Below are 23,193 nucleotides of genomic sequence, written 5' to 3' on the forward strand. Positions count from 1 at the left end.
TTGTGGGCTGCAGTTTGCTCCTGGAAGCTCCCAGCCGAGGGAAGGAGGTGATGAGGCAGCTGTGGTGCTTAGGCCTAATTCCTGGCCTATTCCTGAAGGCAATGGGCCGTAGGGAGGTGCAGCTGGAACTGGGTACAGCCGCACGGTATTACCTTGCTGATCCCACCGCCATTGCTGTGCTGGTGTGGATGCAGGGGTGGACCTGGTGCTGGTGCCCCTTCCTAACCAGCCGGCCCGAGTGATTAACGGTTTGTTTCCCAGCTCACGCTATTAAACCTGGGGGAATAATCTCCAACGCAGATGTTTAACGGGAGGAAAATTTTTAAAAGTTGCCGCCCAGAGGCCCGGGCAGACGCAGTGTTAATGCAGCTGCCACACAACCTGGGGCCCCGGGCCAGGAGGTCCGCGGGGAACGGGGGGGGGGGGGGGGGGAGAGACACGGGGCCGGGCCGGGCCAGCCTCTCGAGTGGCCCCCTCCTGCCTTCTCATTGCCGCCCGTGGCCGCGGGTGCAGGGCCCAGCTCGGCGTGGCCCTGGGCCGACCGCAGACGCGGGCTGCGCGGCACGGACCCCTACGCAGGCCGGGCCGGCCGGCCTTCCCCTCAGGCGCCGCCGGGCCCGCCCGCCCCGCCCTGCCCTGCCTTCAAAGGCGCCGCGGCTGATTGGCTCAGCGGGCCGCGGGGGCGGGGCGAGGCAGAGGTTAGGGGGCGTCCAATGGCTGGGTCTGCGCGCAGGGGGCGTGTCGTGGCGGCGCGGGCGGGTGGGCAGCGCGCGGGCCCTGCCCGGGCGGCGGCCCCAGAGCGGCGGCAGCTCCGCCCCCGCCCGCTGCGCCTCAGCGCTCCCGCCGGCCCCGCTCCGCTCCGCGCGGCCCGGCCGCTCCCGGGGCGCGGCGGCCCCAGCTTCCCCGAAAGGCGGGAGCGGGCTTCGCCTTGAAAAAGCCTTTAATTGTTAATTTTACATTTTTTTTATTTTGTGTTTGTGTGTGGTGATCGGCGCGTGGGCATCATGGGGCTGCCAGCTCTGGAGTTCAGTGAGTGCTGCCTGGACAGCCCCCAGTTCCGGGAGCGGCTCCGCTCCCACGAGGCCGAGCTGGAGAAGACCAACAAGTTCATCAAGGAGCTCATCAAGGATGGGAAGTCGCTCGTCGCCGCCCTCAGGAGTAAGTGAGGGGCCGGGGGCGGCCCCGCGCCCCCCGCCCGGCCCCCCGCCCCGCCGCGGTCCTGCGGCCCGCGGGCCCGCCTGGCCCAGCGCTGCTCGGTCTGGGCCGTGGACGCCCGGTCCGTCCGGCCGCCTGCTCCTGTCCTTGTCCCGCAGCCCTTAGTGGGCTTTCTGGTCCGTCAGGGCTTGCCTCGTCGTGGTCCATTAGGACATGCCTAGTCCTAGTCCCTGGTCTGTCAGGACTGCCTGGTCCTGGTCCATCAGGATGCATAGTCCATCGGTACGGTCCTGGTCCACCACGTCCCAGTCCATGGCCCTCAGGAGTTGTGTCCTTTGGGGGTGGTTTGGCTGGGGTGACGGGTGGGTGCTGTGCCCCACGGATTGTCCTTTCTCCCTTCTGTGTTCAGGGTGGCCCCGTGCCCCCGTCCTGGGCTTGCATCACTGGTGCTAGCTCTTCTGTCCCCAGCACGTGTGGGGAAGTGGAGATGGGTGGTGTGTGACAGAGCTGCAGGCTGGGAGCAAGGCTGCAAAATGCCTCTTTGTGGTGGGGGCTGCACAGGAGGGTGATGCGGTGATGGCAGGCTGCAGCTCTGGGGCCAGGGACGCCTTTGCCTGCTGCTGGCAGTGTCCTGATCGCGCCTCGTGTCCAGGCTGGGCTGGCTCCTGTCCCCATGGCTGGGGGCTGGGGATACCTCTGCATGGCCACCCGCTGCCACAGTTGGGTCGGTTGTGCCCTTGGGGTGCTGTGGTGGGTGGGCGGGCTGCTCTCCAAGCAACAGCTGTTTCTGCTGTTTCTCCCACAGGATCATTCGGGATTTTTTCTTTTTTTGAGTTTCTTTGGTCCACATCACAGATTGCTTCCCCAGACAGTAAATTTCCTGTAAGTTGTCACCTTGCTGAGTTTGCCCTGCCCTGCTCCAGTTTGGTGCCGTGGGGCAGTGGGGTGGGAGAGGGTCACAGCCATGCACACCCATGCCGTGCACCCCCCCCCCCGCTGGCATTGCCTGTGATGCACCAGCCTGGTCTTGGGGACGTGGTAGGCTTATTTTGGGAGCTGAGGTGTAGCAGTGTCACCCCCGGGGTGTGCAGGCAGGTGATGCTTTGGCCAAGCTCACCACCCTGTCCCATCCTGGGAGGGCCAAGCCACAGCTGTGGGGCTGATTCCTGCTCCATCCCCTTCATGTCTCACACCGAGCCCCACAGGTGCAGTTCCCTCGTGCTGGAGTAGCAGCCAGTAACATCTGGATTACAGGGACCCCCATTGTACCAGTTCTTAGCATTTGACAGTTGTTGGTGCTTTTACGGTTCTGCAGGTCTGAGCTGCCTTCTGCTGTGGTGTGTTTGCCTGTCAAGCAGAAGGCAGCCTGTTCCTGGCCCTGCCTGGAGCATTCCTTTTACTGTAGAACAAATCCTACAGCATGGTTCTTTATTGAAAATAAATTTTAGGAATGAACTAGTGGGTCCCAAGGGTGTTCATTGCTGGGCTTAGTCAGTGAGCACTTTTAGTGGGTCGCTGGGCAGGTGCTGTCTGAGGGGCCAGCTGTGCCTTCTCCCTGATCACTTTGCGTGGCAGGTATTTTTGGGTGTGCTGAACTGTTGTGTGCTCACAGCTGCTATCGGGCTCCTCTCCCGTCAGCCGTGGCCGTGCTGCACAGCCCCCACACTCCAGGCTGCTCGCGCTGGGGCAGGAAGAACGCTTGCCAGCCTCCGGAGATAAGGATGTTTTTATGGCTGGATTGTTTTGCAGCCTTTATTGAATGCGTTCCTGGATTAGACCTTAATTCCCATGCAGGGATGCGGGTGTGTTCCACTGATGCCCAGGCTGTGGTCAGTAGGGGCATGAATAATGACGATTTTGCTGGAGCATTAATTAATGCCTGAGTACCAGCACTGCCTAGCCTCATGGCCACATCCCATGCACATGTGGCTGTGGGCACAGTGACACGCTCATCACTGGGCTGGTCTGCAGAGCACTTCGGGGGAAGGTTTGGAGGTGCGTGGGGCAGGGTGCTGCCTGGGGTGGGGTGGGGGGCTGGGGCTGAGCGTCCCCTCCCTGGCTGTGATGCTCAGCTGCTCTGTGCATCTTCCCACTGTAAGACTGACTTCACCAGCTGTATGGCTGCTGCTGGGCTGTGATGCCTCTGACTTGTCCCGCAGAGACCTGGTGCAGGACAGGATCCAGCTCAGTTATTTCCACAGGCGTTACCCTTGGTGTATAATGGGTCTGAGCTCTGGCTGTGTTGTGTGGGCTGTTACAGACCCTCCAGGTGCCTGTTAGCACAGATGAAGATGCTCCAGGGGAGGAGAGCAGCTGTGCTGCCTCTTGCTGGGTGTTGTTCCTGATTCACTACCACAGTTATTTAGGACAGCACTGTTGTGAGCTGGTGCAGATGGTACCTGGTGGCCATTCCTCGCTTCTAATTCCCCAGCTTTTATTTTGGTTTGGTGTCTCCAAGCAGTTTGTTTCCCCATGGCTGGGCAGGGCAGCCTTATCTTGCTATTGCCGTTGCTTCCACATATGTTCCTCAGCCATCATGGAGGGCATGTGGATGCTGGGCTGGGCAGGTCCAGGGAGCAGCAAACCCCTGGCTTGGGACATGCTGCCTCGGGAGCAGGGGGCTGAGAGGGCATCTTGGCTTGTGGCCAGCAAGGCAGCCTGCAACTGGAGTTACTTGAAGTCTTGGCAACATCCTCTCTCATTTTCCTTCCTCTTGCATTTTCTGCTGAATGTTTCACATCCTCTTTAAGACAGGCGTGAGGGGATGTAACTCTTTGTGTATTGGTGAGGGGGCAGCTTGGACAGGACTGTGGTGCAATTATGTGGTGGGGAGGAAGGTGCAGGAGGGAGAAAGACCCTTCTGCAGCTCTGAACAGAATTGCTCTCCTGTTCCCTGCTGCCCTGCCTGGCCCTTTGCAGCCCCTGCACCACCAACCCTGGCATGGCAGGAACAGCGTGAAGGGACGGTGGGGCTGGAGTAAAGGCACATGAGAAAGTCTCTCTTTGGATTTGGTGATGGAGCTGTTCTGCAGCTACCCTGCTTTTGCCCTCGGTGAAGGTACGGAAAGAAATGGGGCTGATTCATGGTGCTTTCTGCTCCGTTTAAAAAAGAGAATAATTTCAGAAGGCTGAAAATAATCCTCATTTGCTGGAGGGTCTTGCTAAATATGCTCTGATGCTGAGGGCACCTCTGTAGTGTGTATATATATACATATATACGTAAAAAATACTGTTAGGGTGGTTTTTTTCCCCTCCAGTGAGTATGTGTGCCTGTTCCTATTGTCTCCCTTTGCTGCTTGGCTGGTGTTAGGAGTGACCTGGTTTTCAGCAAAACGTTGTCCCTCTTCCTCCCTTATACACCATACATAAATTATTCAGAAAGTTTTGCAAATGCAAAGACATAAATAATGAACTTGAAGCTTGGATGCTGTGAAACTTGTTCTCCAGTGCAGGAGCTGTGGTGACCATTGGTAACAGGTACCATCAGCATTTTGCCCCTTTGTGTATCCCCTGTGCCTGCGACAGGGCAGGAGGGAGCTGTGTCCTGGCCAGCAGCTCATCTTGGTACAGTGGCTGCCTGTGGTGCCGGCATCACCTCCAGCCCCTCTGCCTTGATGGAGGGGGTATCAAGCCCAATTGCCCAGGTGGTGATGCAAAGATGCTTTTCAGCTTACTTTGGAAAACGAGCAGCATATGTAATGATGGAGGATGTGGGGGTGCAGGTGGCTGGCAGCCATCACCTCCCCCGCTGCGGAGTCTGAGCATGGGTATCCTCTCCCACCTCCTCTTCCTCTGCCTCCTCCCCATGGCCCCCAGGACTCCCTGTACTGACAGGCGCTGTGTCCTGGTGGTGATTGGGCCGCAGGGGGCTGCGGGCTGTGGTCGTCTTTGGGCGCTGGGGCTGCTGTCTGGTGCCCTGCCACGTTTCTGCTGTTGGTTTTTTTTTTGCTTCTTCCTCCAGCTCCCAAGCACTAATTTGAAGCCACTGAACTAGTCCATGCCTCAGCTGCTGCTGTGCTCACTCACAGGCTGCAATTTGTGTGGCAGGGCCAGGCTGGAGCCAGTGGGGGCTCTGCAAACCCCCTTCCCACGAGGGGCACGAGGGCTGTGCCCTGGCTGGGCTGTGCTGTGTCCGGGTCTCACATGGGACGGGTGGAGGTGCCCGTGCTCCTGAAAGGCACAGTTGGGCTGGTTTGGGGTTTTGGATCGTTTTTCCTTTGGCTGTTCTTTGTCTGGGTCACTGCAGAGCTGCAGCTGGGTGACACGGAGGGGCGGGACGAAAGGGGGACTTGGGGAAAGGGCGATGCTGGGGTGGACCTGGGCCCTGCAGCAGCTGGGAGTTCGTTCAGCCCTGCTAGCTTCCTGGGGCAGATGCTGCAGCACTGTTCTGCAGGTCTCATGCTGGCTCTGCCCTATGCTGGTGTGCGCTGTGCTGGCTGTGGTGAGCGCTGGGGCTTGTCCCCCAGCTGGGGTTTCCAGCTGCACAGCCCTGGTGTGTGCAGTGTGCAAGCACACTCTGCATGAGCCTGTCAGAGAAATGCAGTCACCCTTAGGTCCGTGCATGCTGTGTGTGATTTTAATGTGCTGCCCAGGGGGACAATCTGCATTTGCCTGCATAGTGCCAGTGGCCTGTGCTGCCACCATGGGTGATGCCAGGAGGGCTTTTGGTGCAGCTGTGGGTTTTTTCCCCAGGATACATCCAGCACTGTGGTTGCTGTGGAACTTAAAAAACTAAGTGAGGTTAGTTGTGGTTTTTTGCGGTGCTGTGTGTTGGGCTCTGCCCATGGACCGTACACTCAGGGATGCACTTGCACATGGATTTTACTTTGTGTCTCAGCAGCGTCTTGCTGAAACCTTTGAGAAGTGTCTGTGCCCATGACTGTGGTGTGGCAGTGCCATGGCTGGAGCTGGTGTGACTTTGCAGATCGTCTGGAAGTGAAAGTGAAACTTTTGTGTGGTGCTTAACCTCAGCAGTTAATTCCCTTTTGATACAAACAAGGCTTAGGCTGGCAGTAAGGAAGTGTTTCAGACTCTGGCCAATACCTTTGGATGCCTTCTGCCCCAGCAGGCTTTGCTACCATTGCTGCCTGTCTCTGCCCACTCTGCAGTTTGGCACCCCAACTAGAGCAAGCCTGGGTGAGGCTCTGGCCGGGGTGGCTATAGTTGCTCGGCTCAGGTGGGTAGATAGGTAATGTGGTGCTGTGCACTTGAAATGTTCTTGTTTGCCTCTCCAGGGTGCAAGCCCTCTGGTGTGTTGCAGGAAGAGCCGCATCTTGGGCTGCTTCGTAACCTGGTGCTGTCTGGGGTGATGGGTTTTTATAGCCCCAGTGTCGCAGGTGCCCACCAGTGGTGGGGAGGAGGAACCTGAAGCTCTTGGATTATTTTCATCCTTTTGCCTTTCTGGTCCCTGAAGAAAGTAGTAACAGACCAAACCTTTCCATCACCCATGCGCAGAGGAGAGGATGGAATGAGATCTAGAGGTTTAGGTCTGGCCTTTCCAGGAACGGTCCCTATTTTTGCAGGTGCAGATGTTAATGGTTTGGAGTGCTCCTGGCTAGGAGACAGCTGTAATTCTGCAGTCTTGGGTTTGGAGTAAAAGGAACATTGTGCTTTCTGGAGGGTGCAAAAATGAATATAGGCCTCTGTTGGGCTGCTGTGGCTGCTTGCATTTGGTTCTGCTCTGGTTGTGCCGTGAGAAATGGTATTTTTCTGCTGCCATCAGGCACTCAGTGCTGGCCACCTATGAGCAGTGATGGTGTGCAAGAGCTACCAAGGTGAGTCACGCTGTGCTTGCTGCATAGCCCATTTGGCATTTTCCAGGTGCTGAGAGAAAATGCTGCCTCGTGGCAGGGAGGATTTCCTGGGGCAGCGCTGCGTCTGTGTGGGCAAAACCCCCGGTCCCTTCCTAGGAAGTGGGAGTCAGCTTTGCCCAAGGAGCTTGCTCAGTGCTCAGAGGGGTGGGGGCGTCTCTGCCAGCACTGAGCTCAGCAGCAGTGGGGCAGGGCGGCTGCCATGGGCTCTCCACCTTGGCCAGGTGAGCAAACCACAGGGCCAATCTGGGGGGAAAGCAAGTGGTTTTGGGGTTTTGTTGCTAAGAAGAGTTGCTTCTGATTTTTTCCCTCTTTTTGCACACAGCAAAGGTGTAACGTGGCTTCCCTGTGTCAGTATGTATTTCCCCCCCTCTGTTCCTTTTGGAGGGCAGTAGGAAATGTTTGGTGTGGGGAATACTTTGTGCTGCAGAACAAGTACTTGGTTACAACTCAGCCAGTCCTGTGCCAGCAGTGCCAAAGGCAAAGAGGGCTTCTTCCTCCTTTGCATGACCTGTGTGGCTTGTGCAGTCACATATTTAATAGCTTGCCTGGTATTTATTCAAATGAGGGCTAGTACAAGTGATAATACTTTGCTTTATTTTCAGCACAAGTTGAAAGCTCCTCTTCATCCTCTCCAGTGGAAATTAGCAATGGGAATGTATTCCTGCTTGGAAGATACTCTTTATTGCTGATGGTTGGTCCCTGCCATTAGTCCTGGGAGGATTGCTTTGCAGTAGCAGTGGCTCCAGGGGACTGCATGCTTATCCTGTCTGGCTCAGCCTGATTGTAAGAAGGAAAACTCGCCCTGCCAGGGTGTTGCAGCTGCATGTCCTGCCCGTGGTCATGGTCTGCGTAGGAGGTTCCTCCTGATATCCCCAGGAATCATTCATCCATCTCCCTGGGGGTCTCCTGGGGCTGCCTGTGGACCCCTTCCTCCCCCAGCAGCCAGGACCGTTTGAGGACTGATGGTGAGAGCCAGCTCCTGAGTGGGGTGGGCTCCTCTAGTCCAGTGCTAGCCACTGAGCTGGTGTTGTGAGCTGCTGACTTGGGCTGTAGCTGTATCTAGCCTCTTGGCAGCGCCAGAGAGGAAAGCTGATGAGCAGAAGGGTTTGGGCATGCAGGAGAGTGTGCGTTCATGATTAAGTCTGTTAAATTATGCTGGCAGAAGGCTCATTAACAGGGCTTGGGGATCTTTTTAATTAGTATCATGCCACAGAGCATGTCCTGATACACCAGTGTGATGGTGATGTCTGGAGAAGCAGCTGGCCCTGTGTATGCTGCTGCTTGGACATGGCACCAGCACTTGACTGGGTGTCTGATGTTGGAATAAATTCAGCCCTTTTGGGTTGATGGGGGATGAACTGGGGAATAAACAGCAGCCTTGAGAGGCAGGGTCTAAGGCTTGACTGTGCTGCTGAAGCTGGTGTAGCTGGGACGTGCATGCTTCTGTCCGGGGAGGAAAATCTGAGCGAGAAGTGGATGGACCTGGAGAGGGGGATGTGGAGGGGCAGGGTGGGATGTCCCAGTGTTCCTGTAGCGCCAGGAGCCGAGTACCTGCTGGATCCTGCTCATACTTCCAGCATGGAATAGATTTGCCTGGTTTGGGTCAAGAGGCCGTTTTTCCAAGGCTGCAGATGTGCCAGCACAGCCTCATCTGGTGTCCACATTTCCTCCTGTAATCCCACCGTGCCAAGTGGTGCATGCAGTGTGCACAGTATTACCTGCATGCCTGGGGTCCCAGGCTGGGATGGTGGGCTGTTTTGATTTCCTCTTTTTTTTTTTTTCTTTGTGGGTGGCAATGATGTTGAAAATGTGTGAGGAAATGCTGTTCCCATGGTTGCTGGAAGGAGGGTGGGAGGTGGTGCTGCCGGGGCTCTGCCACATGTCTCTGTGCTTTCTGCAGGTTGGCATTTGTGGTGAGTCCATGGCTGATCCCAGCTGGGCAGGAGCCTGCAGCTGGACAGGATGGGGTGAGTGGGGTTGGCTCTTGTGGTGCTGCCAGCTCTGTCCCTGGCTGGCAGAGGGGGGCTGCTGACCCTTCTGCTCTCACCCCATCCTGTAGGTACCCTGAAATCGTTCTGTGCTTCTCCCTGAAACCCAGGGAGCAATGCCACGGCCAGAGCAGCATCTGTGCACAAAATGGGGCAGGGTCCTTGGGGGTTTGCATCCCTCCACCTGAGCAAAGAGGTTTCAGAAACCCCTGCCCTGTCTGAGGAGGGCAGCAATGGTGGTGTGGTGAGGCAAACCCTGCCAGTGCTGCAGTGATTCTGGTTTGGGGCGTTTTGAGTAGCCCTTTCACACTGTTCAGCAGTGGGGCAGCAGAAGGATGGGTTTTGCTGGGTATCTGTTCCTGTGCTTGGATTTTTTTGATCCATCTCTTAAGCAGACCTGAAGGAGCCGTGTTCGCATGTGGCATGATGAGTAGCTATAGCGTGACCGTGGTAGGCAGGGAAGGGAGGCAAAGTGAGGGGGAGCTCGTACCAAAACCTGCACAGCTTGTTCGCTTCTCAGCTGCTCGGTGTGAATCATCCCTCCCTCCTCCAACAGGCACATGAGCGGCTGTCACTGTGGCCAGCAGAGCCGAGGCTGCTTTCCCTGTCTTCCTGGCATGCTCCCCTCCATGTCCCGCACCAAAGGTGCTTCCACCTGCTCCTCTTCATTGCACTGTGCAAGCGCCTGGTGGCCCTGGGCCTGATGAGGGTTGCACGCTTCTGATGAGGTGTGTTCATTAGGGCATCACCCTATCTCTTAATAGCAAGGCTGGTCTCAAGCATGGCTTGGAGGAACTGGGAATTGCACTCCTCTGCCTCCACTCCTGCCTGCCAATGGGAGCCTGAGGGTCACTGCACTTCTGGCATGCTGGATGTGTGCTGGGAAGGGAGGGACTGTGGCTGTGGAATGCTCTGTGGAGTGGGGATCACAGTGTAGAGGGAGAAGGGGATGTCTCTGCAGTGATGCCAAGCTGTTTTCTAGCTGAAGTTTGTGGGAAGTGCACCAGCCTCCAGACCATCTGGCTTCCGCACATGGAGCAACGGGCACAGCCGTGTGGTGCGGGGGCTGGTGCTGCCTGTGCCAGTGCAGGGGCGAGGGGCCAGCAAAGGGCCCAGGTGCTGCTTCCTGGCTCTTCCCTGTGGTTTAGACCCACAGCCGGTGTGAAGAGCTCCCCGTGGCACCCCATCACCAGGGGCAGGCAGGGGTATTGCTGTGGCGCAGCATTTGCTTGGGCAGCCATCGAAACATGCTTTCTGCCCCACTCTTTTTTTTTTTTTTTTTTTTTTTTTAATTCCCAAAAGTAAAAAATGCCCCTTTTGTTCTAGGTTAAAGTGTAAAAGAATCTACTTCAAAAAGATATAGATTTTTTTATCTACAGCCAAGCTGTAAATAGCTTATAAAATAAGAGCTTTCTTTTTCTCTGGGGTTTGCCCAGCTCCCCAGCAGGTGGTTGTGCCATGCAGCCTGTCCTGCAGTGGGGCCAGCAGAGCAACAGGCCCAGTACCCACAGCACAGCCTTCAGAAGGTTCACACTTCATGTAATGATGTGCTTGAGGATGTTATTGCAACCTGTGTTTAGTTGCCATTATCCTGGTGCACTGGATATGCTGCATACAGTGTGCATGCACATGCATATGTGCACACCCATGTGCTTTTTTCTTTTTAGCAGCTTCTAATCCTGCATTGGTATCTTAATGAGGGAAACGTAAAGGATTCTCTGCATGGGCCAAGTGACCTGTAAAATAAGCTGGTGTGTGACTTTTTAATAATACTGCCTGGTAGACTGTCACTTTGCTGGGTTTTTTTGTTTTTTTTTTTCTTTTTCTATCTGAAACAGCATCTGTCCAGAATGATGCCCTTGCCAAGTGCTGGTTGCTTAGCAATGTTTTACAAAAAAACCCAAACCCATTGCAGAGCAGAATGCTTGGGTGGCTTTTGCCTGCTTTCCCCTGAGTGGCTGGGGCAGCAGCACCTATACCTTGCTCTTGCAGGGTTTGGGGGGCAGGCCCTGGAGGAGTGCTCGGATCCAGCAGGGGCGGCAGGTGCTGCTGCAGGGAGTGGGGCTCTGCTCTGGGGCAGGAGCCTCCTGGAAGCATTTGAGCAAGGCTGGTATTCAGGGAGCCAGGAAGCATTTCCCAGTAATGCATTCCCAACCCTTTCAGTGTCGGTGGTGATCAAGGCTGAGAAAAAGCCCAGGTTAAAGGCAGTGATGTGCTCTAGGCCATGCATTCTGTTTTGCACCCTGCATGCCTTCCTGGGCTCTGCTGGAGGTTTTAATTTTTCTTTTTTTTTTTTTTTTTTTTTTTTTTTTTTTTTTTCCTGCCGAAGCAGGAAAAATTGACTCATTTGCTGGTAATATTCCTGTGAGCACAGTGGAATTTTTCCTGTTCTTACAGCTGAGGTGTAGGAGCAGTAGAGACAAAAGGATTTCCGCAGCCGCCTCAGGAGGAGAAGGAAGCAGGCTGCTGCAAAGCTGCTTTTCAAGGGTCTGGGAGCTGACCCCACTTTCCTGCCCTGCTTGTGGGCACACAGGCCGTTGGTGAGAGCCACTGCTGGGATGTGGCCCATTGCTCAGGGGTGGCTGCCAAGCTGAGGGGGCACTGACAAGGCATTGCCCTATGCAGTGGGCAGCATGTGCTGTGGGCTGGCTGGGATGTGTCAGAGAGGACTCCTTTCCTGTCCGTAGGGATGGGGTACAGGTCCCCTCCCTGCCCGGGGTGCAAGGATCCATGGACCCATTGTCCTGCATGGTACCCCGATACTTTGGTGCCTGTCCCTTGAGCAATCAAGCTGACTCCCTGTCTGTCCGTCTATTGACTAATCAGATTTAATAACGAGATAATCTAAATGCATGGCTGGTGCCTGAGGCAATCTGCTCCCGGTGTGGTGTCTGGTGTGGTGTCTGGCCAGCGGCTCTGCCAACACCCCCCCTGTGCCGGGACCTCCCACCCACTGAGACCCCCACCTGGCCTCCTGCTCTGTTAATGGTCATTGCCTCAGTCAGGAACAAATTTCTTCTGGATTAACATCCTCTAAATTGATTAGCTGTCTCAGGCAGGGCATTTTATTCTAATGAAATGTGATTCCAGGCTCCAGTCAATGAAATATTGTGGCAACAAGGGTAATCTGCTACCTTACTGTGGGTCATTCCAGGGTTTGGAGAGGAGAGAAACAGAAAAGGCTCGGAGAAGAGTTTATATTTAGCAGGACAGTGTGTTCCAGTATCATGGACTTACCTGCGCTCCCCAGCAAGGGAGCTGTGAGTAAAATGTGGCATTTCCATCCTGCCTTCAGAGGTAGTTTATTCACATAAGGTGTAAGGCTGGATGCACTTGCACGACTTGCCTAAAGCAGTGGCAGTGGGGCAGCTTGCAGATGTAGGGGGTGTAAATGCAATACTCAAAAGCCTTGTTGGCTGGAAGAAACTGAAAATATCTTTCATAGTTTCAGCCTTACAGCTAAGCAAGCTTGGAGCAGCAGGACAGCTGCTTTCTGCAGGTGTGCAGTTGCTGTCTTTGCAGCAGTGCTGTTCCCAAATGCCTCACCCTGGCCCTCATTGTGATGTGGGGATTTTCACTACTGCTTCCTCAGATCTTTTGCTTGTGTGGTTGACTGCCTTTGGAAGTGCCAGCCGAGGCAGTAGTTTTCCATTTCACTACTGTGTCTCTGAAGTTTTCTAGGGACTTAAGCCATTACCTGTGTTTGCTGTTTCACTGCATCCCTCCTCTGTGTTTGGGTGCTGAATATTTACATTTGATTTTATTTGAAGACCTTGTCTGCTCCTACCTGAGCTCCTCTCATTGCTCTGATGCCTGGCCGCCTGCCCAACCTGCTTGCTGGCAAACTTTCCATCACTCAGCAGTCACTTGCTGCCTCGGCTGCAGGTTGGGATGGGCTGGGGGAGGTTGTGCCATAAAACAGCATCAGGATGTGAACAAAAATAAACATGGGGAAGAGTGCCAGGTATGGTAGTTGGGTGGGGAAGTGGAGAAATCTCATTTTGGTTTTTTTTTTTTTTTTTTTTATGCTGTAGTTCATTAAATGCTCTCTGCGTTCAGGGTCAATGCTGGAGAGTGGGGCTGGCACCTGGAGGATGCTTCCCTGTGCCTGGGTGCGGGTGGGCCATGCTGGAGCCATGGGCAGCGATGCTCTGAGGGGCTATGGGAGGACCAGGATGTTGCCACATTCATGCAGAGCACCAGGAAGCCCCTGCACTGGGCGGTGAGCAACAAGGGTTCTGTGCTGTGCTGATATGCTGTGCTGTGTCCTGACACTGTGACAGTAAGCCTGGAAGCTGCCTGCCGGGCTGTTGGTATCTGGCTTTGGGCCCCTTTTCTTCAAAGACCATTCTGGGGGGTTTGTAGTAGTTTCCCAGCTGCTGCTGGAAGGTTTTTGCTTTCAAGCAGCTCACTTGCGTTTCTTTCAGCCCCGGCACTCCTTGCTGGGAGTGGGAACCTGCTTTAGGATGTGCCTTCCTGCACCTGCAGACTTCTGTCTTCTCAGTGTCTGCAGAAATGGGAAGCCTTTCTGGGGGTTGTTTGCATCATTCATGGGCTTTATGTTCTCCTTGTCCTCACCACAGGTAGAGATGGCTCACAGTGCTCTGCTGAACCAGCACCTGCAGGTTGCACTTGCAAGCATTGCCTGAAATTCTCAAGTCATTTTGTTTTCTGTTGCTTTTCTTTACCCCGACCTGGCATCATATCTGTCTGTTCTCCACCCATGTCTCTGAACCAAGAGCTGCTGCTGCTCATTATGCACCTCCTTCCTTTCAACAAATAACTTGGTTGAGGCCAAACTGGAGCAGGGCAGAACCATGCCGGGCACTAAACAGGGTGCTTCACTTTGGAGTGGTTACTTCTGAAAAATCCTGTTTGGGCAAGTAGAGAAAATAGTCCAGAGTTTCCATGCAGGACAGGATAGACCGGAGCCTCCCCATGTTTTCCTTTCCTAGAAGGATGGAGAGGTCATTGAGCCCATCACTGTTTGATGATGGTTCGTGTGCCTGGGACTGAAGTGAGGGAGGGTCCCTTTGGGTGTGACCCTCTGCACTGGTGAGGACCGCTTCATTAACTGCTTTGTTAACCCATCCCTGCTGCCTCAGCCAGTTACTGTCCTGCCAACAGCATGGGGAGGGGGGGAATGGGCAGAGGCGTTTGCATGGGCTGTGTTTCTGAAGCTCTCAGTCACTGTGAGATAAAGATCTGAGTCATGAAAGTTGCTGTTTGGGTTTTGTTGCAATAGGAAGTGATCGGCAAGTGCTAAGAAAAGCTGAACAGGAAGGATGGAGAGCAGTGGTGAGACCTGTGCTCAAAGCTTCAGCAGCAAATCAGTCTCTGCACTGGGTTAAAATGTCCAGAAAGTGAGAAAGATCAGGGCTGGATCCAGGTCAGAGAAGCGAGGGCAGAAGGCCGAGGGATCTGATTAACCATCAGCTTCCTCAAACCAGGAGGTGGAGGTGGCTGATGGAAATAGAAGAGTGGCCGGAGCAGCGTGAGTCAAAGGAAGCAGCTTCTCGCCTCCCATGCCCCTGGAGCCCTGACCCCTGCTGCAGGACCTCATGCCGGGCTGAGCAGTGCTGGCAGCCAGACTTCCACCCGCCACCATGAGCTTTTTTGAGTGGGTTACCACAACATGCATTGCAGATTTGGACGGTTTCTGCCATGGGTGATGGGAGGAGCAGGCAGGAGCCTGTGATGTCTTGTGCATCTATGACCAGATAGATGTTTCTGAGAGTCTCACACAGCTCTTTTCTCTCTGAAGCTGTTTTTACTGATTTTAAAGTTTTCTGTAAAGTGGCATCTTGTCACTGGGGCCCTGGTGAGCCAGTACGAGGGCTATAGCCAGTGCGCGGGGGCCAAGGTCAGGCTCCTGCCTTCTCTGCAAGAGCTCACTGTGGGAAAAGGGGCTGCCTTCCCCTGCCCCTCCAAAGTGAGCAGCCCACACACTAGGTAGGGAGTTACTTCTTGCTTACTCTCTGTTTTTAACTCTGTCTCCTTTCTTCCTTGGCACAACCTGCGTGGTGGTATACAGGCAAAGTCAAATGCTGCCAGCAGACCCTCCTTTTTCCTGCAGCCAGGCTGCTCCCCTTCGCCTTCAAACAGGGTCGCTGAAGGGAGATGCCTGCAACCTCAGCTGCTGTGGGTGAGAGTTGCCTTGTGTCCCTGGGACATGAAATCTCCTCATCTTCCTGGAAATCCAGTCATCTCTCCAGGAGACCCGACGGTTCTTCTGGCTTCATTTTCCTTTGATCTTCAGTACCTTTCATCAGGAATCTCGGGAAGCTTTGCAAAAATGTCCTGGCATTTCAAGGCTCCCAAGATAACTCCAAATGTTATCGATTTGGGGGTGGCAAGATGACGTGGCCAGGGTGCTGGACTGGTGGGCAGCAGGGGGATAATTTTAGCTGTGCAATCAGGCAGTCCTTCCAAGGGCTAACTTTGCTATTCACGAAGCACCAAACTTTTATCTCTTAAAATACCATGGAAATAATTCATGTCTTCAGCGTGTTACTCAAATCTGATCTGCTATTTGAGCCCCGTCAGTAGTCTCATTCATCCTACAATGGGTTCTCTGTCCCTCTGGCAAACATTTTGCTGTATGAAGCCATGCTGAGTGTGTGAAGTGAGGCATATGGTGATGCCTTGGCTGGGCAGCAGTGCAGTACACTCCCGTGGTTGCATTAAAAGTCTGAGCAGAAACTGTGGCACCTTCTGGGTGTTCAATTTCGGGGCCGTCTTGGACTGCTCAATTTTTCTTGTGCTTTAGCGCATCTGAGCAGTTTTGGGTTTTTCCCTTGAAGCATGGTTTGTAGGGTATACGTGTTTGTAAACTTTCCATGGTAAAATGAAGTTCTGGGATTTGAGGAGATGGGATTTGTCCTCCCTGTGTGCGCTGCTGAGATGAAGCTTGGCATTGTGCTTTGGCTTGGGGCTGTGCATATAGTAAAGGCACTGAAATGGGGTCTGGGGGTGCTGTGGGGCCATGGCAGTGATGCTCTCCCTGCCTCAGGGGGTTCTGCATGGGGTGAGCGCAGGGACTTCACCCATTGTACCAGTCCTTGAGGTCACCTCCTGCTGGGTTTAGCACCATTAAACTTTGATCTCTGGACTATGCCAAGCCAGGACAGCCTTTCTGTGGGCTTTTGTGCACAAACATGATGGCAGAAGCTGCTGCTGGAGGTGGGATAGTCTCTGCTCGTCTGGTTTTACGTATTTACTTGAGTGATGAATCAGAGGGGGAATGTGCCAGCAGCTGCAGTCCCATCCTAAATCACTGATTAACTCCAACTGCCTGGTGGAGAAGTTATTTAATAAACAAATCATTGCTAATTATGTATGGAAGTGGCTTGGGGGTTGTGCTGGATCTGGAGGACTGTGGTGTCTTGCAGCAGTGGGACTTGTGCTGACCTCCACTGGGAAGTGAGAATTTAAGCCTTTTGGAACAAATTAAGCGTTCAGTGATGCTGCCCTGATGCTTCCTGCTGACTCCAGCAGCGCATGGGCTGGGTCCGTGTGGGGGCTAAAATTTGATGCTGTTTGCTGCAAATGCTGATTTTCAGGCACAAGGTGCTCGTTGCTGGATTCCAGCATGAACTGCTGGGCTATGGTTTGGTCAGAGCGTCCCAACCTCAGCAGCACGGCAGAGTGCTTGCATGTGTCCGTGGGCCAGATCCAGCTGGTCATTCCCAGCTCTGACCTTTCCCAAACCCCCATCCCTTAGCATCCCCAAGCACTGGGAGATGTTGCATGACCCCACAGCAGCTTTGGTCTGGCGTTGTGCCCAAATCCCTAGCTTGCTGGGTGGTCACTGGCGGCGGGTGCTTGCTGCGGGGTCAGACACCATATTGCTGCTTTCTAAGCACCCTTGTCAAGCCGTAATCCGGCTGTTTTGGCTGCCGATTAGAACAGCTGTTCCCTGGATTACCCATCCTGGCTGGCCCTGGCCCACTGTGGGGTTGCTTGGTGCCGACTGCAACAGCTGGGGAGGTGTGGGTCTGTGGGGGTGCCACTGGTGTGGCTGAGCAGGCTGTGCCATGCTCTGCTTTCTCTGTAGCCAGATGGGGAGGTCTCCACTGGGGACCCCCCCAGATCTGCCTTCTCTGTGCTCCTGCATCTGGGCTGTTTCACAGGACAGACCCCTGGCTGGATCCTGCCTGGGCATCACTGGAGGAGGCTCCTGGCAGGCCATCAAGGCAGTGGTGGAGGTGAACCAGCCCCTGCCATAGCTGCACACTGTGAGACTCTGCAGACACACTGCTGTGATCCCAGGGGGAGTGCAGAGTGAGGAGCTGCCCCTTGCTGCTCTGTGTCCTCTTGCAGTGTCCCTCATCCCCTCTCCGGGGCTAGCAGCAGTGCAGCTTGCACACTGGGCTCGTGGCTTGTATGTCAGGCTCGTGGCTAGCACACAGCAGCTTGCATGGCATGGTACGTTAGCCTTGGGGTCAGCCTATGGCACTCGTGCATTGCACTGGTCCCCTCCTGTGGCTGTGCACAGGGTGCATGAGCCCAGGTGCTGTGGGGCAGCAGCACCTGCGCAGTGAGATCCCCAGCAAACAGTGATACTGTGCTGCTGCTGTCTTTGCTTGTGCTGTTACTCTGGATTTGTACTGGTTATGCTGAATTGTTTCTGTGTGTGGGCTGTCACTGACCATCAGTGCCCTGGGGCTCTGTGATGTGTGTTACCCCTGAAGCCTGGGCAGATGATATCTGATGACGGTCACACCTTGCACTTGTGCAGTGTCTGCTGTGTGCAGATCACAAAGTATTTTGGACCCTGAGGCTTCACCTCCATTGTCCCAGGGAGGCAGGACCCATCATTTTCTCCCATCGTGCTGAAAGGGCAGCTGCTGCAATAGAGGACCAAAGAGGCTTGCCTGTATGTCAGCATCTGGTGAGAGCACCAGGAGCAAGCCCAGCTTGTGTCAGCACACCCTGCTGTGCAGCTGCAAGACCATCAGCCCCTTTTGCTGACCCACAGACACACATGCAGTAAGGAGGGCTGGAGGCATTTTCTTGAAAAATAGCCAAGAAATAGACTGTGAATTAGATGCAAATTTTGTTTGGAGAAGCTTTAAGGAACTTGTCAGACCCATGATGGGGGAGCTGGTGACTTCTGTCCCTGTGGTTGCCAGTGGGAGTGTGGTCGCCTCCCCAGTGGTGGGGCTGGAAACCCGCCTGGGGCAGTGGGGTCATGGGTGTTGCTGGCAGGGCACAGGCAATGTCATTGCTGGCAGCTGGGCAGAGGTGCCCACAAGGAGAAGGCGAGGGCTTGGAACTGGGGACCCTCTGTTTCTCTCCAGGGGCTTGCAAGGGACTCACAGCCTGAACCTGCTGTTCCCTGCTGTTCCCTGTTGCAGGGGAAGGAAGGGGCAGGAGTCTCGGTTCCTGTTGTCCAATTGAGCCTTAAATATAGGCTGTTAAGCGATTTTCTTTGCAGGAAGTGTAGAAATACCGCTCTGTGTGAGCACAACCTCTATCAGATGTGGAGATTGCTGGAACTTGCCTTGTAGCATGCAACTGGCTTCATCACCATCCTTTGCTTTTGCCCTTTGCAGCAGCATTAACCCTTCACTCCCAGACTTGTCAGTGGGTTTGTCGTTAACTTGAACTGCCTGCAGCATTCTACTGCATCTGTCCCGAGTGTCCTGACAGCGCAGCTGAGCCAGAGCTATTTTTGCCTTTTCCAGCTTAAATAGCAAGCTGGCTGTGAAGTCAGCTTTGGGGAGAGCCCCTTGCTTTCTGAGTTAGCAGTTTAACTGCGAGACTGGGGGACCACGCTCCCTGGCGGGCACCAGGACCAGACAGGAGGAGATGTCTGTCTTCTTGATGTCTCATTTTGATGTGTTACGGTTCCCCTCTGTGTCCTGTGATCAGGTTTCCCAGTGTCCATCCCAGCCAGGAAAAGCATGCAGGTGAAGGATTTGCAATCTTTTCTAAGCCCCTTATAAATTTTGATTTAATGGGAAAGCTCCCTGCTCTACATTTGCCCAGGCTTTCAGGTTTCAGTGCACTGTATCTCTGAGGTCCCTTTGGAAAAGCCTGAAAATATTTTAAACACTGAACAGTTCAGTGGGGTGATTGGGGTGAAGTGGCTGAAGCTCCATGTGTGGAGTCACTTGAACCCGGCATGCATTAGATCTGACACCTGCATCCAGGGGAACAGGGCTGCCCCATCTCCCAGCAGTGTGCCCCCAGGGGAGACCTGTGCATGGAGGCTGCCCCTCTGTGAGTCTGGCTTTGGACCTGCCTGGGATGGGGTCATCCCCATTGTTCCTGGGATGCTGTACGTGTGGAGGAGGCTTGTGAATCACAACGCCTTCCTTCTGCAAACAGCCTTTTTAAATCGTTCCACATTCCTTTGGAAGGGACTTTTTCTGTAAAAAACAACTACTTCAGCCTCATTGCAGTACTAGCAACCACTTCCGAGAAAGAAGATTTAACTCTCCGTAGCTGGGGAGGAGGAGGGGGGATGCTGGGGTGATCAGAGAGGATAGACAGCAGGTGTGTGAGCTGCTCCCTTGCTGCTGCTCACTTGCAGGGTTGATGCAGGCTGGAGTAACGTTTGCCTCAGCCGGGTTTGGAGGGAGCTTTGTTGCCTGGAGGTGTGAGGCTGGGACGGAAACTCAACCAGCAATTACTCTGCTTTCTGGCTGGTGGAGGGAGGAGGAGAGATGTGGGGTACCAGGGAGGAGCTGGCTGACCGCTGAGCCGGGTGTGAAGGAGGAGGGATGGGCAAAGGGTTAACCAAGGCTGCTTCCAGGTGCAGGCAGCTGCCCTCTGTCCTGTTGGGAGCCATCCCCTCTCTATGCTGTTCCTGCTGTGGGCGGTGAGGATGCTGAGCATGTTTCTGCTGTGTGAGGGGCAGTTGCTGCAGTATTTGGTGGCACAGCACATGCCTCTGCTCTGACTCTGCAAGTGGCTGCCTCTGCACTGTGTGCTGGGGCAGGACCCTGGATGCCAGCAGGGCAGGGCTCCCTGAGATGCTCCATCCCCTGCTGCAGGAGCACAGTGGCGCACTGTGTAGGGGCACAGCCAAAACTGGCTCTCAAACATCTACTAAAGGGCTGGTCACAAAAAAACCAAAGCCACGTCTCGGGAGTTGTGCAGGAACTGATCAAGCCGCAGCAGACAGAGGCAGATCCCCTGTCTGCACCCTTTGTGCTGCTCAACTTTGTTGTGCTGATGGACAAGCGATGCCGGGTGCTTTGATTGCTGCTCTCTGACTTGCTGCCGGGAAAGACAGGATCAGACCTCACAGTTCAGCTCCAACTCCCTCCTTGCTGGGACAGGTCCCTGCTGGTACCTCTGCCGTCTGTGAGCTCATATCTCCTTCCGTATCACTTGTCCCAGTCCTCTGCAGTTTGTTCCCATTTCACCCATTTCAGGTCATGAACCCTCTTCCAGGAAGGGCAAAGTGTTTGGTAAGGGGAGCACTGCTGGGCTGCTGCTGGAAGAGGTTGAGCAAGTAACCCTGTATTGCAGTAACAAGCTGATACATCACTTCTTTTAAAAGGGCACTTTATTTATTGGTTGCTGTAGCTACACAGCTGGACCTCTGGCATGTGTTGTGTGTGCCTGTTTTCTGTCAAGCGCGCTTTCCTGAAGGGATCATCCCATCCCTGCCAGCCTGGGTGTGGGAATGGGGAGCCATGGGAGGCAATGATGATGATGAGGACTGCAATAGCAACCCCCACCGTGGGACAGTCAGCATGGAGAGGGGAAAGGAATGAATCACGGACAGGGGGACTGTGGGACAGGACAGTCCTGTGTTGGAGCGGAGGGAGAACAGGCGGGCACAGCAGGGCTTTGGGCAGCACATGTAGCTGTTACTTGAGCACAGTGTGTATTGACCAGAGATGGTAATTTCAAGTGCACTGACCATGCACTGTGATGTGCTGGGCAGAGGAACCCCAGCTGCGTTAGCACATACACAGGCATTATTTTGCAGGTGGGACAGATCTGCTTTCCTGCTGCTTGTCTGGTGTTTTCTCCACTTGGTTTTGTCTTGGATCCTGGATGCAGATGAGCCCATGGCTCTATGGCAGCATCCCCAGGGCTGAGGCTGTACCCTGGACCCTCCTGAGGCGGCTGCAGCATGAGGTGGCAGCAGCCACCTCTTGCTCTCCCAGTGTTCCAGCATCTTGTGTGGGGCTGCTTTCAACTCCTGGAATGCCTCTGCCAGACATCATGCTTTCCTTACTGCCCTTGGAGATCATCAGTGTTAAGTGCTGCAGCCCCAAGGTGTGATGGGCAGAGGAAAGGTTTATTGGCTGAAGGCTGGGCACCCGTGTCTGGGCACCCCTGGGCTGGCTGCCACTGCACTGTCCCTGCAGGCACGTTGCAACCTTGCTGCTTCTGCCAGCACCCTGGATCCATACTGGTGGGCCCAGCTCCTGTCCCTGCAGGACAACCATCCGGTGGTGCCTGGACCCTGAGCTGGTTGCATTACTCAGGCAGAAGGATTTTTCTGGCTTTGTGGTGGTTTTCCCTGATGTTGCAGCTGACTGATGAAGCCAGCCAGAGAACTTAGAAGCAGAAGTTCCACAGCCTTTGGCACAGCCCAGCTGTGACTCATGTGCAGGGTCCGGGTGGTTTTATTCGTGCACAAGAGGAAGCAGAAGTTTCCGTTGAGCCTTTGTAGGATTTTGAGTTTGCTTGTCCACAGCTTTGGGGGAGAAGAAGCCTTAGGAGCTGATGACTGGCCCGTGGAGGGGCCACCCTGGTTTCCCTGTGTGCAGCCGGGAACTTTGGCTGCTTCCACTGTAGGTTTTTTTTCCCCAAAGTATAGATGAGAGATTTGAGCTTTTAGGAGAACAACATGCTAGGAGTGCAGGTGGGTCTAACAGTGGCACAGGGAGGATGATGGTGCCCCCTCTGTGCTGGCTCCTCGCTTGTCCCCAAAGGTACAGTGTGGGTGCTCCTCTCTCCTGTTCTGGCCAAGCCTACTGCTAATTATAGCATCCACTTCACCGCTGTGACTTGGCCACGTTATTCAGCAAGTGGCTGCCGGTGATCCTCCTTTATTGTTGCTGCACCAGGAATTACCTCCTTTCCCTTGCCTTTTTATAATCAACATGGGCTGTCACTCTTGTGGACCACCACCTCTGAGGGCTTCTTGGCTTTGCTCTGGCTTGTGCCTGTGCCTGCTGGCTGCAGAGCCCTGACCTCCTCCTCACTCTCAGTGGGGAGGGATGGCTTTGGCAAGGGGTGCTGTTTGAATGCTGGTGTCCCTGCCCTGGGCTGCAGATGCTCGGCTCCCCCCTGGGTGTTTGTCCCTGTGTCAGAGTAGACTCTGGCTCTGCGGTCCTGCCCAGCCAGTGGTGGGCATGAGAGTTGTCATGGCAGGTCTGGTTTGGCTGGGACATGCCACGCATAATATGAGCAGTGTGTTGGTGAGGCCGCAGTATGTGGCAGGGAAAGTGGCTGACAGCATGGAGCTGGGGGAGAGGAAATGGCTTCTTAAGTCATTAACGTCATCTTCGTTATTATTCCAGAGGAGGCAGGAGGCCACTTGGCTCTGGGGACTGGGTTAAAGTCCCCGAGCCCTCTGGCGGCCCCAGTGAGGGAAGGGGGGCTGCTCTGGTGTGGGCAGCAGCAGCATGTGGAGGAGAGCGGGGAGAGCTGCACTGGGGTGCTGCCAGGTGGCCCCCACCTCTTCCTTCTCTGGGGGTGCAGCCGGCTGCCCTGGCACTGTGGTGTGGCCAGATAGCTGCCCAGGGGCTGTCCTGCTGCCTCTCTGCCCTTCATCTGCTTCATGCCATTGGTGCCTGTGCCACAGAGCTGGAGCAAAGCTTCCCACCTCCTGTGAGTCCCTCTTTTAAACCCTGTCAGGAGCACCGTGGAAGCTGCCCCAAAAAACATACATTCTGCTCCTGTGGGTGCAGGCAGAGGCTCCCGGCAGCCCCGGACACCAGCAGGGTGTCAGTGGTGCTCATTCCTTTGTCCAGGGAGCAAAACGTAAATGCTGTTTCATGTGACCCATGATTTGAAAGTATGGATGCTCCACTCCTGGGTCCCTGCAGTCGGGGCTCCTCGGCTGCGCTTTGGAGAAGTCCCCACTGTACTTTTCCACCAGGAAAGCTCCCGGTGCTTTCCCTCTCCCTGCCTGTATTTGCTGCATGGTTTCCTGCTGCCTTAGGAAGCAATTGTGCAAAGGCAGCTGGGACTGAACTGTGGGCAGGTTAACCCCAGGGCTTTAAGCAGAGACACTGGGAGGACAGCATTAATGCTTGGAG

At 54.7% G+C, this 23,193-nt stretch overlaps 1 protein-coding gene across 7 annotated transcripts in view; it reads left to right on the forward strand.

Annotated features, from left to right (window-relative positions):
- Positions 1-824: 824 nt before the first annotated feature.
- The window catches only part of ARHGAP26 (Rho GTPase activating protein 26), a 155,705-nt gene continuing 133,336 nt past the window's right edge, over positions 825-23,193 (forward strand). For 6 of the 7 annotated variants that reach the window (XM_040604261.1, XM_040604262.1, XM_040604264.1 and 3 more), the window contains exon 1: positions 825-1,158. In XM_040604261.1, coding sequence (XP_040460195.1) covers positions 1,005-1,158 — 154 coding nt within the window. In that variant the 5' untranslated portion in view covers positions 825-1,004. Of the gene's footprint in view, positions 1,159-4,033; positions 4,214-23,193 lie in introns of those variants that run through there. The other variant, XM_040604263.1, reaches the window with a different exon arrangement.

The sequence above is a fragment of the Falco naumanni genome, chromosome 8, assembly GCF_017639655.2.
Source record: "Falco naumanni isolate bFalNau1 chromosome 8, bFalNau1.pat, whole genome shotgun sequence".
Taxonomy (NCBI): Eukaryota; Metazoa; Chordata; class Aves; order Falconiformes; family Falconidae; genus Falco; species Falco naumanni.